General features: G+C 36.6%; 2 protein-coding genes across 3 annotated transcripts in view; one reads left to right on the top strand and one right to left on the bottom strand.

Annotated features, from left to right (window-relative positions):
* Window positions 1–2827, top strand: part of GLMN (glomulin, FKBP associated protein) — a 45000-nt gene extending 42173 nt beyond the window's left edge. For both annotated transcript variants that reach the window (XM_069597888.1, XM_069597896.1), the window contains exons 17-19: window positions 1355–1466; window positions 2486–2568; window positions 2675–2827. In XM_069597888.1, the coding sequence (XP_069453989.1) occupies window positions 1355–1466; window positions 2486–2568; window positions 2675–2785 (306 nt within the window). In that variant the 3' untranslated portion in view covers window positions 2786–2827. The remainder of the gene's footprint in view (window positions 1–1354; window positions 1467–2485; window positions 2569–2674) is intronic.
* Window positions 2609–14619, bottom strand: C1H1orf146 (chromosome 1 C1orf146 homolog). The gene is made up of 5 exons (XM_069597942.1): window positions 14501–14619; window positions 7052–7145; window positions 5167–5335; window positions 4677–4755; window positions 2609–3731 (listed from the first exon to the last, which is right to left on the bottom strand). The coding sequence occupies exons 1-5, from the start codon at window positions 14567–14569 to the stop codon at window positions 3597–3599; spliced, it is 546 nt and encodes a 181-aa protein (XP_069454043.1). The 5' UTR covers window positions 14570–14619; the 3' UTR covers window positions 2609–3596.
* Window positions 14620–15283: the final 664 nt, after the last annotated feature.

Genomic DNA, 15283 nt, shown 5'->3' with positions numbered 1-15283 from the left:
TGTTAAATGTTATATAGTACTTGGATCAAAATAAGCTCAATTACAAAATAGGTTTTCATATGATCCAGTTCTAGTTAAGGATAATTGGATTCCTAAGTTTTCAATTTTTGCCTAAGCTACTTTCCTTTATAATAAGTAACTGGAAACTGAGCAATACCAATGAATTTTCTTTTTCTTCCTAAAAAAAAAGAAAAACTAAGACTTAAGACTTTATGATTCCCTTTTAGTACTATAGGAAGAAATGCTTTTAGAACAAAAATCTTTAATACGAATGACAAAATAATCCTAAGCTGTCCCAGGCAGGTAAAATTTCCATCTTTATTGATCACCAAGAAAGTCTTAAGTCAGCTTTGTGTTAGAAGTTTCCATCAATAGAGAAGGAATAGAATCCTCTGGCACTAGATCTGTGACAAGGATATCATTTGAAAGATAAGGAGTTGAAGGGGACTTACAACATAGTCATTGTGGGGATGGTTTGTAAGGAAAGAGAAATGTCTCAGACTATGTGGATTATTTTCAGATAATTTTCTCATGGATAAAACTTGTAAGTTATCAAAACCAGAAGCTGTCCAAATGGCACAATAATGAATATGCTAAATGAGTGCGTTTTTGTTTTGATTGGTATTTACATACAATAACTAGATGTAGTAATGAATGTATTAATAAACAGTCAACTCTACTTTGAAAGGCAAGGATCATGCCTTACTCATTTCTGTTTCTCCAACACTCAGCCCTTGTTTAATACTCAGTTCAGTTCAGTCACTCAGTCGCGTCTGACTCTTTGCAACCCCGTGAATCACAGCACGCCAGGCCTCCCTGTCCATCACCAACTCCCTGAGTTTACCCAAACTCACATCCGTTGAGTCAGTGATGCCATCCAGCCATCTCATCCTCTGTTGTCCCCTTCTCCTCCTGCCCCCAATCCCTCCCAGCATCAGGGTTGTTTCCAATGAGTCAACTCTTCACATGAGGTGGCCAAAGTATTAGAGTTTCAGCTTCAGCATCAGTCCTTCCAATGAACACCCAGGACTGATCTCCTCCAGAATGGACTGGTTGGATCTCCTTGCAGTCCAAGGGACTCTCAAGAGTCTTCTCCACACCACACTTCAAAAGCATCAATTCTTTGGCGCTCAGCTTTCTTCACAGTCCAACTCTCACATCCATACATGACCACTGGAAAAACCATAGCCTTGACTAGACGAATCTTTGTTGGCAACGTAATGTCTCTGCTTTTTAATATGCTATTTAGGTTGGTCGTAACTTTCCTTCCAAGAAGTAAGCATCTTTTAATGTTTAATACTAGTAGGCATTAAATCTTGAAGGAAATAACTGTTTCATTAATTCTTCCAAACAGACTGGTTTGTGGACAGAACTTGAAAAGATTGAGAATAATTTCTTAAAGCCCCTCCATACAGGACTCAATATGTCAAAAGCACATTATGAAGCAGAAATTAAGAATAGCCAAGGTTGGTAATGTGAAATTTCATTTCCAGTTAAGCCTAAAAATTAGTCAGATTTTTTAAACTCATTTATATTCTAAATAAAGAACTTTAATAAAGAACTTTATCTTATACTTGTGTAACTTATAGCCAACAAGGAACCATGACAACTGAGTCATTTTATATATAATTTAAATGATTCTTTGTGAATATATACTCCAGTTAATACTGAAATTGGGTAAAATATTTAAACCAAACTGGAGCAGTCTGGTTTAAAACCTCAAGTTCTGATTAGAAACTAATTGTATCACAAATATTTCTGTTTCGATATCATTGCACTTCTTTCAGTATTGCGGGGCCCATCCCCCATGACATCTTTATTAAATCTCGACCTCTACTAAATTTGTACAAATTACAAAAAAGAATCTTAGGTCCAAAATTACTTTTTAAAGACAGCAGTTCTATTCTAATAATCTTGTAATCTTTTCCGTATAACTATGGTGGTATTTGTGTAGACATCACTATAAATAAAAATTTTGTCTTAGTGTGACAGGTTATAATTCTGATTTTATGTTGACAAAAGTTTCATTCATCTTGTACATGCCAAAATAATGCTGTTCACCTGAGGAAACATTAATTCACATGTTACAGAATTTTGATATTTTTATTTGTTCACAGCCAGTTTTTAGCATGCCCTGAGCTATTAAATCTTCCCTGGTGGATCAGTGGTAAAGAATCTGCCTGCCAATGCAGGAGACATGGGTTCAATCCTGGGTCAGAAAGATCCCCTGGAGAAGGAAATAGCAACCCACTCCAGTATTCTTGCCTGGGAAATCCCACAAAGGACCTAGCAAGCAGGCTACAGTCCAAGAGTCTGACATGACTTGGCAACTAAACAACAACAAAACTAGCTATTAAAACCATCAGACTTAATTTACACAAATAACTGGCATTTTTTTTTAAGTTAGTAAACAAATTATAAATTTATTATTGAAATCTGAGTTTATAATGGTTAAGTGTGATACGTTTTTTTCCTTCTCTTATAGAAGTCCAGAAGTCTAAAGATCATTGTTCACTAAATGTAGGTAGAGAAGAGATCCCAAATATGCCTCCTGAAATGCAACTTAAGGTAGATATGAAATTTTCCTAAGCTACGTCCAACTGAACTCTTTTCTCTTTTTTGCTTTGCTTTGTTTTAAACGCAGCCTTAGTAACTAATTTTCTTGGCATTATAGGTCCTACATTCAGCTCTTTTCACATTTGATTTGATTGAAAGTGTTCTGGCTCGAGTAGAAGAACTCATTGAAACAAAAACAAAGTCTACCTCTGAGGAAAATATGGGGTAAAGTGAAAGCTCCATCTTCTAAATAAAAACTAGTAGTACACTATATTTTTCATTATGGTTTATTTAATACCTTTATAGAAGTTTTTCTGTAAAACACACTGAAAATAAATGTAGCTTCTCTTACTTCTGTGTTTCAGCAATGACACATTATGGATCAGTAGCATTGTTTCCTTTTAAAAAGGTATCTATATGGGTAAATAATGCCCATGTGTATTTTAAATACTACTGTTAAATACTACGAATCAATAATTTTATATTATGGTTTCATAAAATGTACTGGAACTACCTTTATTCATACAGTTTTGAGTTTATAAAAATTCTGATACACTTCATGTTCCAGTTAGATGCTATTTTAGAACTCCTGGTGTTAAACTGGCTATCATAGCACTGTAAGAGCTTAGGGAAAAATTCTGAGTCTGCGTACTACTCCTAATTTCCCTTTTTTTCCCCTGCCTCAGGAGTCTTAGAAGGCAGAGTCCTCTATCACCAGCTTTCCAGCAGTAGTTACAGTGTAAAAGTATCTGTGAAGATTAATTTTAGAAATAGTGGCTTGTATTATAAAAAGGTATATATGACTTTTTCTTTAACCCAAGGGGCTTATTAGAAAATGCTGTGTACTTATCTGCAATTAAACATTTGTTCTTCCAGCTTAATTTGTATCATTAAGAAGGTTCAATCTAAGTTTTATATACATGTACCAATATTTTTTGAACATTATTAAAGGAATTAACAGAACTCTGAAAGTAAAATCATTTTTAATTATATGTATTTTATTTTAATATCCTTCCCAAAGAACATTTATAGTTGATAATCTAATTTGGGTTAAATGTATCACCACTCAGTTTTATCTTTTGAAGTGTTTTCCACACAGGACTTTGCTCAATGATGTAAGCTTTAGTTGTTACCATTCTGTAGCAGATGCTATCTATGTATGATTTGGAGGTGATCTGGAAGAAGATATAAACATGCAACATTATTTAAGAAATAAGGTATTTTTTACAGGGTCACATCTTAAAATACCTAACTTATTCAACAGATATTAATCAGTACTGCTAAGCTGCTATGTCACTTCAGTCGTGTCTGACTCTGTGCAACCCCATAGACGGCAGCCCACCAGGCTCCCCCGTCCCTGGGACTCTCCAGGCAAGAACACTGGAGTGGGTTGCCATTTCCTTCTCCAATGCATGAAAGTGAAAAGTGAAAGGGAATTCACTCGGTCGTGTCCGACTCTTCATGACCCCATGGACCACAGCCTACCAGGCTCCTCCATCCATGGGATTTTCCAGGCAAGGTACTGGAGTGGGGTGCCATTGCCTTCTCCATAATCAGTGCTATGTATGAGTTATTAGAGTAATAGAAAAATTCCTGATCTTTGTCTTTATGGAATTTCAAACATGCAAACCAGAAAAGTAGAATACTATTAAGAATTGCTTCAACAGGGATCTGTTCCAAGTAAAAGAGTAAGGAACACCTAACTATGCCTATGGGAGTTGGGAGCACACTTTATGGAGAACAAGCATGAAAAGAAAAGTGGAAACTAGTCAAGTTATAAAATAGCATGTTTGCACTCTGACAGTTCATGACTACCAATATTTATACTTGAGAATTTGAAAGAAGATTTAAGTAACCAATAGGGCCAACACAATGTATATATGACCAAATGATCTTTTAACCTGAATGAGTGATTCTGATAGTTGCTACTGGAATTGACAAGACTTGAGAGGCCAAGTTCAGGCTTGGGAAAGAACTGCATGTGTTTGGAAATAGCAGCTTCTCTAAGGAAAACAATATTTGTCAGTTCCATTGAATAGGGAATGCATTTTGAAGTAAAGAATCTCAAAGTTTATCAGTGTGTATGTATGTATGTATGTCATTTTCCTCAGGTGACTTACCTTAGCTATGGTGCACATAAGATTAACAGCATTTACTGTGTTGTGTACTGGAAGTATCCGTAAGTTACTACCCAGGAATCTGGGGGGAGAAAAAAATCGTTTAAGTTAAATAGATCATATGACTTATATTTGTTATCCTAAGTGGAAAGAAGAGACAAAAATCCTTTATTGTTTGTCATTTTTTTATTCATTCATGCCTGCCTTATTCCACAGAGGGTTTAATATGGCTTTAAAACCAGAACTTAATTGACTAAAAAGTGTTCACTTCTGATTTAGTCTTGCTGAAGAATTCCATAAATCAGCATGCATTCTGAAACTTGTCACCCTCATTCATAGAATAGCTCTTTGGCCTGTGTTGTAGTAAAAATGAAAGGTTAACATTATAAAGTTTATCTTTTGGCAAAACATAATTCACTTGCCTGAAACAATTCAGAACTGAAGTACATAAAGTAACTTAAGGAAAACAGGTCTGTAGTGTTACTGTCCATACCTCTGCTGAATCCTGAACATCAGTTTCCATTCTTCAGGTCCATGCAGGGCAGCAGACAGAACCAAAAAACTATTTTGGTGAACGTTAATAAACTTCTCAATTTTGGCTAGAAATGTTTCTTCAGCAGACATAAAGCATTCTCTAGCATCCATCAATAAAAATGCAACTCCTAAGAAAGGTGAATGTAATATAAAATGTCACTTTGTCATATTAATAAAATTTTTTTATAAACTTAGTAAAATCAACAAAAATAACTATAAGTTAAACATATATATAAGTGTCCAGGCCCTAAACCTATAGCAGATGGAAATCAGTATAACAAAAGTCTTACACAGCAAAATAATTAGGTAGTTCTTTGAAGTGCTCTGTAACAAAAGGATGACAATCTAAATATTTAAGGGGAGAACCCTTTCTGGGTCAGTAACCGTTTTTTTCCTTTAAGGCACTATCCACAATGAATGTAAAGCCTAATTTTAGTTACATGTTAATTTTTCATGTTGTAATTTTTAAAAGCTGGAAATCAACTAAAGAAAAGTAGTTTTAAGCAAACTTTTAGTTACTCCTTGGAGAATCTTTTGTATCATAACATAAACCATTATATAAATTAACACACTCAGGAGCAGATATCTAGGGTCTCTGAAACAGTATCAAGGGTATAAGAATGCTCCAGAAGGCTCCCCTGGTAGTCCACTGGTTAGGACTCAGTGCTTCCACTGCAGAGGGCACAGGTTCGATCCCTGGTCGGGGAACTAAGATCCTGCATGCCATGTGGCAGTCTTCCCCCAACCTCCCAAAAAAATGGGCCAGAAGAGAAGCTTAATCTGATTAGCTCTTTAAAAAATGAGTGGAAGACACAATCTCAGGAAGTAAATAACTATGTCATTATACTAATTGAATGAACTTAACACTAAAAATTTATATAACCTTTCTGAATCTAAATTACCTCATCTGTAAGGTTAGAATAATAGTTCTTTTATCAGTTTGTTAAAAGGATTAAATAAGAGAATGTATATAAAGTGACCAAAGCATACAACAGAGTAGGTATTTACCAAAAATATTTTACTTCTCTCTAGAGGGCTCTCTACAACCAGAAAGGATGAATTTGAGGCTGGACCATTTTCAGCTTGGATGTCTATTTCTTGGAGCTTTTGAAAGTGCTTGTCTTCCAAAATCTCTGTTAGAGTACAGGTCTATTCATAACCATTCTAATAAAATCCTTTACCTCCACATCTTATCACTTCTGTCATTTTCCAAGCACAAGTAGAGCTGCCCCCTTCCCATGTCCCCAGTTTTCTCATATCCTAGTCTAATTGCTTTGCCTATGACTCACAGTTGTATGGTTTTATGATTTCAGGAACATTTGTCCCCATTTGGTTCTTTTAGTTAGTATTTGTTTTATATTATGTTCAGTAAACTCTTGTACAAAATCATGAAAAACGTTCTCCTATATTGTTTTTTTCCCACCTAATTTTTTTAATTGAAGGATGATTGCTTTACATCCTGCATTGTTTTTGTATATGGATTTTCATCAATATGATGCTAGCCTCTTCATTAATATGAGTAATATTTTAAATGTTGATTGTTAGGGAGGGTGGCTTTGTTGTACTTTCATGTTAGTTTCAAAGAAAGTAGTTTGTACCATCCTCTACTAGACTCCAGTGATTTAACTTTAGTTCAACAATTGTAATCTAAAAAGGAATGTATTTTGTAATTGGCCATACGTACTGCTTTTGCAGGAGTAACAAAGTTTTATTACACATTCACCCTTCCCAAAGAGTAACACCTTAAGCTTATTACTTCGTTACTAAACTACCGAATAATTAGAATTTACGTGCACGTATTTATTAACAAACTTAAATCAAAGAAGTCAGCAAATATACTGTACCAGAAAGAGAAAATATAATTGATCCATTTTCTACTGAATCTGAATACCGAACCTTGTGGCTTCGGTTTTCTAGGGCAGCTGCAACTTCATAACTCTTAAAAAAAAATTTTTCAGAAATTTTCAGAATTAAAACATCTTTTTAATAGTTAATTAAAGCTAATGAAAAAACATGAAGTTTAATAGCTTCTTTTATAACTGTACACTTAAAGATTTGATCATTGAGACACTAAATGTGCTCTCTCTATGGAGGAAAAAAACTTAAAAAAAAAAAAACTAAAAATATTTAGTTCTCCTGAAATACACTGTGGGTTTGGAAATGAGTTGTGTACTAGTTATGTTACTTAGAGAAGAAACTAAAGACAATATTAAAGAATTAAACTATAAGAGCAAACACAAACTTCTTTCTAAAAAGCAACTTGAAGATGGATTCTTCACATACCCATAATTATGTGGATAAATAGGAAATTAGAAATATTTGCGGCCTAGAAATAGATGCTTAGTATTTAAACCCAAAGTCCTATTGTCTTCATGCATATTTTCTAACTCACCTAAGTGCTTAAAACACTTGAAAAGTTTACTAGCAGTAACTGTAAACAAATGAACTGAAGAATTGATTGTGTCTTTGTAGTTTTCTGTATGGCACTTCATGGTTCTGTCAGTCATCTAGCACTCCACATCTAAGAAACACGTCACCTTCTATTTATTCATTAATGCATGTCAGAATCCATCTTTAAGTTGTTTTTTAAAAAGAAGTTTGTGTTTGCTCTTATAGTTTAACTCTTTCATATTGCTCTTAATTTCTTCCTTAAATAACAGCTGTAGTAACACAACTCATTTCCAAACCCACAGTGAATTCCAGGAGAACTAAATATTTTTACTTTTTTTTTTTAAAGTTTTTTTCTCTATAGAGAGACCGCATTTAGCGTCTCAATGATCAAATCTTTATAAAAGAAGCTATTAACAATTAGATATTACCTAAAGCACTTCCCCAGTGGCTTAGCATTCATTATCTGCCTGCAATGCAGAAGACACAGGAGGAAGATCCCCTGGATGAGGGGCATGGCAACCGACTCCAGTACTCTTGCCGGGAAAATCCCATGGACAGAGCAGCCTGGCGGGATACAGTCCATTGGGTTGTAAAGAGTCGGACACCACTGAAGCAACTTAGCAAAGCATTAAAATATAAGTGGTTCATAGTATTTACTGACTGGTTAGAACTCTAAGTTTGTTAGTCTCCAAGTAGATAGAAATCCCTTACATTTATTTTATATTTTGCCTCATTATTATCATATATTTGCCTGTGTATATTTTAAGTACACAGGTTGGAATTAGGTACCAAATACTTGATTCCTTCCTAAAGATAGAGTATTTTATGCTACTCAAACAGATCCTGACCTAGAGTTCAATTAGGACTCTTCCCATGAGTTTTCTGCTGTTTTCAAATTATATATTGCTTCCAGTGATGGCAGATTAAGTAATTTAGGCCAACTCCCCTGCTGAAGGCATCTAGAAAAGCTGGAAAATTTTTAAAAACCTGCTTGAATGCATCAGAGAGCTAGCAGGATAGTGAAAAATTACAAGACCAAGACCTATACAGAAATTCAAAGATAAGAGATAGGCATTTAGGCCATTTTCTCCCCTGAGGGCATCTGTCAATTCAGGAAGAGACAGATGAGAGGCTGAAGAGAGCTTTTGACAAAAGTGGAACAGCTCTCATAGGGGCTGCAGCCTAGCTTCAAACCATTTCAATCCCTAAAATTGGATTAAAGTGATACTGTATTACTAGTGTTCCCAAGCACCTTGCAGAAGCACTCCCTAGAGCAACTCTTCTCAATTAGGTCTCCTCATTTCAGCTACAGAACAAAGAAAATTATCTGAATATTTTCTCAATTCAAACGTAACAAGTATCACAGAAATGAACAGGACGTAAGCTCCTTTATTACATACAATAGAAGCTGGGTGGCCAGCTCAGCAAATAAAAATATAGAACATCCAGTTAAATTTCAATTTCAGATAAACATGATATTTTAGTATTAATATAAGTATGTCCCATGCAATATTTGGGATGAACTTAAACTATATTCATTATTTACCTAATCTTTTTAGTTTAACTAAGTGACCTATATTTTATCTGGAAACCCTGCTTAGAGACTTAAAGGTTTAATTTTCTCTCAGATTAAGGTTTCTCTAGGGGAATATAACACTATTCTAGGCCTCAAATAATTTCTACAAACATTGTTTTTTTCAAATACAAATTCCAACAAACAATCAAAAATAAACATATAAAGAGACAAAATTACATGAAAAGAGAACTATGAGAAACAACAAGTAATAGAAACAGTAACAGAACATACATACAGTAAAGTTACATATGCCTTAAATAGCTATTTACCATATTCAAGGAGATAAAAGGCAAGATTGAGAATCTGGGCAAAGAATTAGAAATTATATAAAAGGATGTAACAGATCAAACCAGTCAACCCCAAAGGAAATCAACCCTGAATATTCACTGGAAGGACTGACGGAGAAACAAGCTCTAACACTTTAGCCACCTGATGCGAAGAGGTGACTCACTAGAAAAGTCCCTGATGCTGGGAAAGACTGGGCTTCCCTTGTGGCTCAGCTGGTAAAGAATCCGCCTGCAGTGCAGGAGACCTGGGTGGGGAAGATCACCTGGAGAAGGGAATTGCTACCCACTCCAGTATTCTGGCTTGGAGAATTCTCTGGACTGTACAGTCCATGGGGTCTCGAGGAGTTGGACATGACTGAGCAACTTTCACTTTTCACTGGGAAAGACTGAAGGCAAAAGAAGAAGGGGGCAGCACAGGATGAGATGGTTAGACACTGTCACCGATCAGTGGACATGAATCTGAGCAAACTATGGGAAATAGTGAAGGGCAGGGAGCCTGGCATGCTGCAGTTGATGGGGTTGCAAAGAGTTGGACATGACTGAGCAACTGAACAACTACAACAGGCAAAACTAACTATAAATCTGAGATAAATGAGATCAACAGTTGCTTGAGGCAGGGAACTGGAAAAGGACTGATTATAAAAAGGCATGAAGCAATTTTCTGGATGAAAATGTTCTATATATTTTGATTGGGGTGATGGTTACACAGGTACACAAATCTGTCAAAATTCATTAAGCTTATACTTTAAATGTGTATTTTATTGTATATAAGTCCCACCTCAGTTAAATTCATTTTTAAAATATCTTTCAAGATCAAGGGGGAAACAAAAATATAGTTGATTCTTGTACAACATGGATTTGAACTGTGTGGGTCCATTTATATGTAGAATTTTTTCAGTAAACACATATATTACACAATCTGAGGTTCACAGAATCCTCATATGCAGAGCTGCTGATACAATGGGCCAAATGTAAAGTTAAAGGTAAATATTCAACTGTGCAGGAATCAGTGCCTATAACCCCTACTCTGTTCAAGGGTCAACTGTATTTTGAAAGGAAGACAGAGATGGTCCTCATTGAGGTAATTTCTAAGTTATGTATTATTCAGATAAAAAGGAAAATGATCCAAAACAGAAGGTTTGAGCCAGAAGAAGAAGAGCAAAGAAAGTAACAAAGACATGAGTAAATCTAAACAAATACTAATAATAATAATGCTTTGTGGAGTTAAAAAATTGAGAGAATTAAACTATATGATAACAACAAATACAATACAGAAGAGGGTGATTGGAATTAGTGTTCTAAGACTTATTTGTCATGTAAGAGGAAGATAAGTAGCAAACAGCCTTTTCCAGCAACCCGAGATGAGTCTATACATGGACATCACCAGATGATCAACACCAAAATCAAACTGATTATGTTTTTTGTAGCCAAAGATGGAGAAGCTCTATGTAGTCAGCAAAAAACAAGACCTGGAGCTGACTGTGGCTCAGATCTTAAACTCCTTATTGCAAAATTCAGGCTTAAATTGAAGAAAGTAGGGAAAAGCACGACGCCATTCACATATGACCTGAATCAAATCCCTATGATTATACAGTGGAGGTGATGAACAGGTTCAAAGATTTAGATCTGGTAGACAGAGTGCCTGAAGACTATGGACAGAGGTTCATAACATTGTACATGAAGCAGTGACTGAAACCATTCCAAAGAAAAAGAAATGCAAGAAGGCAAAGTGATTGTCTGAGGAGGCTTTACAAATAGCTGAAGAAAAAAGTGAAAAGCAAGGGAGAAAGGGAAAAATACACCCAAAAGAATGTGGTATTCCAGAGAATAGCATGGAGAGATAAGAAGGCCTTCTTAAATGAACAATGCAAAAAGAGAGGAAAATAAAAGATTGGGAAAGATTAAAGATCTCTTCAAGAAAATTGGATATCAAGGGAACATTTCAAGCAAGGATGGGCACAATATAGGACAGAAATGATAAGGACCTAACAGAAGCAGAAGAGATTAAAAAGAGGTGGCAAGAACATACAGAGCTATACAAAAAAGGTCTTAATAACCCAGATAATCACGATGGTGTGGTGACTCACCTAAAGCCAGGCATCCTAGAGCGTGAAGTCAGTGAAAGTGAAAGTCACTCATGTCCGACTCTTTCCTACCCCATGGACTGTTAAGTCCATGGAATTCTCTAAGGCAGAATACCAGAGTGGGCCTTTCCCTTCTCCAGGGGATCTTCCCAACCCAGGTCTCCCACACTGCAGACAGATTCTTTACCAGTTGTGTGAAGTCAAATGGGCCTTAAAAAGCATTAATACAAACAAAGCTAGTGGAAGTGATGGAATTCCAGCTGAGCTATTTAAAATCCTAAAAGATGATGTTGTTAAAGTGCTGCACTCAATATGTCAGTAAATTTAGAAAACTCATCAGTGGCCACAGGACTGGAAGTGGTCAGTTTTCATTCCAATCTCAAAGAAGGGTAATGCCAAAGAATGTTCAGAATAGCGTACAAGTGTGCTCATTTCACATGCTAGCAAGGTTATGCTCAAAATCTTTCAAGCTAGGCTTCAGGAGTAGGTGATCCAAGAACTTTCAGATGGATTTCAAGATGGATTTCAAAGAGGCAGAAGAACCAGAGATCAAATTGTCAACGTTCGCTGGATCATGGCAAAAGCAAGGGAGTTCCAGAAAAACATCTACTGCTGCTTCACTGACTTTGCTAAAGACTGACTGTGTGGATCACAACAAACTGTGGAAAATTACTAGAGATGGGAGTACCAGACCACATTATCTGTCTCCTGAGAAACCTGTATGCGGGTCAAGAAGCAACAGTTAAAACCAGACATGGAACAACGGACTGGTTCCTAATTGGGAAAGGAGTATGACAAGGCTGTATAATGTCATCCTATTTAACCTCCATGCACAGTACATCATGCAAATGCCAGGCGGGGTGAACCACAAGATGGAATCAAGATTGCCAGGAGAAATATCAACAACCTCAGATATCGAGATGATACCACTCTGATGGCAGAAAGTGAGAGGAACTAAGGACCCTCTTGATGAGGATGAGAGAGGAGACTGAAAAAGCTGGCCTAAAACTCAACATTAAAAAAACAAGATCATGGCATCCAGTCCCATCACTTCATGGCAAATAGAAGGGAAAAAAGTGGAAGCAGAGACAGATTTTATTTTCTTAAGCTCCAAAATCACTGCAATGACTATGCCATGAAATTAAAAGACACTTGCTTCTTGGAGGAAAGCTTTGACAAACCTAGACAGTGTATTAAAAAAGCAAAGACATCACTTTGCCAACAAAGGTCTGTTTAGTCAAAGCTATGGTTTCTCCAGTAGTCATGTATGGATGTAAGTTGGACATAAAGAAGGATGAGCACTGAAGTATTAATGCTTTTGAATTATGGTACTAGAGAAGGCTCTTGAGAGTCCCTTGGACTGCAAGGAAATCAAACTAGTCAATCCTAAAGGAAATTAACCCTGTATATTCATTGGAAGGACTGTTGCTGAAGCTAAAGCTTCAATACTTTGGCTACCTGATGCAGACAGCCAACATATTGGAAAAGATTCTGATGGTGAGAAAGATTGAGGGCAGAAAGAGAAGGGGCGACAGAGGATGAAATGGTCAGATAGCATCACCCACTCTATGGACAAGAATTTGAGCAAACTTTGGGAGGTAGCAGAGAACAGAACTCTTGCCTGGAAAATCCCATGGACAGAGGAGCCTGGTGGGCTGCAGTCCATGGAGTCACAAAGAGTCGGACACGACTGAGCAACGTCACTTTCACTTTTCACTTTCACGTGTTGGAGAAGGAAATGGCACCCACTCCAGTGTTCTTGCCTGGAGAATCCCAGGGACGGGGGAGCCTGGTGGACTGCCATCTGTGGGGTCGCACAGAGTCGAACACGACTGAAGTGACTTAGCAGCAGCAGAGAACAGAAGAGCCTGGCATGCTGCAGTCCATTGAGGTTGTAAAGAGTCAGATACAACTGAGCGACTGAACAACAAAAACAACAATAAAAAATTATTATTTACTTTGGACTTTGTGGGGCTAAGTATGTATGTTAAATTTTCTAGGCTAACTCTTAAAAAACAGAAATAGAGCTTATAACTTCCAAAGCTAGTTAAAGCAAAGGAAACTATTAATAATACAAAAAGGGACCAAAAAAAAAAAAGCAAAAACAGAAAAGGTGAGACAAACAGCATAAAATAAGATAAATAAAACAATAAAAGCAGTTGTTTTTGGCAAATAGTATTGGTTGCTGTCTTCCTCTCTTAAAATCACTCTGACAAAGCCAAAGAAACAAGAGAAATATGGGAGAAAAATACTGATTCCAGAAATCTAACAAAAAGAACCATGAAAAATTCCAGTGAAACTTAAGGCTGTCTTTAAAACAGGTATGGGGCTAGATGGCTAAAGCCAACAGAGCAGAGGGTAGCTTGAGGCAACAATGAAAGAACAGGGTAGATTAAAAAAAGTCATATTCAAAGTCTTCTAACCTCTCTTTACCATGAAGAATCATCTCTTGCCCCCTCATTCTAGACATTAGGTGGTATCCATAAGATAAACATCCAGGAAAGGGTTAGATAATCCTGCTAGCTGCAGAGTTAAAAACACTGATCAATTGTCCTCAGGCATTCAACTTCCCATTCCTTCCCCCTTCTTTTGTAGGGACAGTTTCCTCTCAATGCTACTAAGTCTAGACAGGTCAGTTCCTGTTGTTTACTTCTCCAAAAAACCTTAAGTAATACATGTTCATATGAATTGTTGTTTCTGGAATCATTTAACATCTCTTAGAATAGGCTTAGCGAGAAAAAAAAAAGAAAAACTTAAGAAAATGTCCAACTTTCAGATATTTAGACAAGTAGGAAAATGGATGCAGTGATCTTCCTAATTTATCTTTAAAATACATTTTAGATTATATAGTTGCTGATTCACACAACTTTGGATAATCAAGCTAAAGGTATTTTAAAATACTGTTCTATTGCTTAATTTTTAATTCAAGATCAATGGCCCAGATGCCTCTTTTACCTTAAGAGATGAGCTAATAATAATGGTGGTTGTCCATTTTATTTTTTCTTTTCCATCACTTTCAGCCATCTCTTTGGATCAAATCAGCTTCTGGTGGTGCCAACAATCTGAGAAAAATAACAGCAAAAATAACACATAGAAATGTTTGCTTGATGAATGAGTAAATTTCAGAAAGAAATAAAATTAGGGTAATGGAGACATTCTAAAGAATATTTGACAGTCAAAATATGACACTAAAAGAGTATCTGTCTTGTTATACATTGTTTTTGTTAAAGTCTCTTCAGTTGTGTCCGACTCTTTGCGACCCTATAGCTCAGTCAGTAAAGAATCTGCCTGCAGTGCAGGAGACCGGAGTCCAGTCCCTGGGTCAGAAAGATCCCCTGGAGAAGGAAATGGCTGCCCAGTCCAGTATTCTTGCCTGGAAAATCCCATGGACAGAGGAGCCTGGTGGGCTGCAGTCCATGGGGTCGCAAAAAGTCAGGCACGACTGAGTGACTGACACTTCACTTCATGGACTATACCCCCATCAGGCTCCTCTGTCCATGGGATTCTCCAGGCAAGAATAGTGGAGTAGATTGCCATGCCCTCTGGGGATCTTTCAGACCCAGGGATCAAACCTGCGTCTCTTACATCTCCTGCATTAGCAAGCAGGGTCTATACCTCCAGCAGTACCTGGGAAGCTCATTATACTTTGTATGTTAAGCTCACTCAGTATTATGCTTCCCATTAACAATTATTACAAGCAATGGTTCCCATTTCAGAGCATTAAAGAAGAAAGATGTG

Source organism: Ovis canadensis, chromosome 1, assembly GCF_042477335.2.
Source record: "Ovis canadensis isolate MfBH-ARS-UI-01 breed Bighorn chromosome 1, ARS-UI_OviCan_v2, whole genome shotgun sequence".
Lineage (NCBI taxonomy): Eukaryota > Metazoa > Chordata > Mammalia > Artiodactyla > Bovidae > Ovis > Ovis canadensis.
The sequence above is the reverse complement of the archived record's forward strand: the minus strand, read 5'-3'. Positions and strand labels throughout refer to the sequence as shown.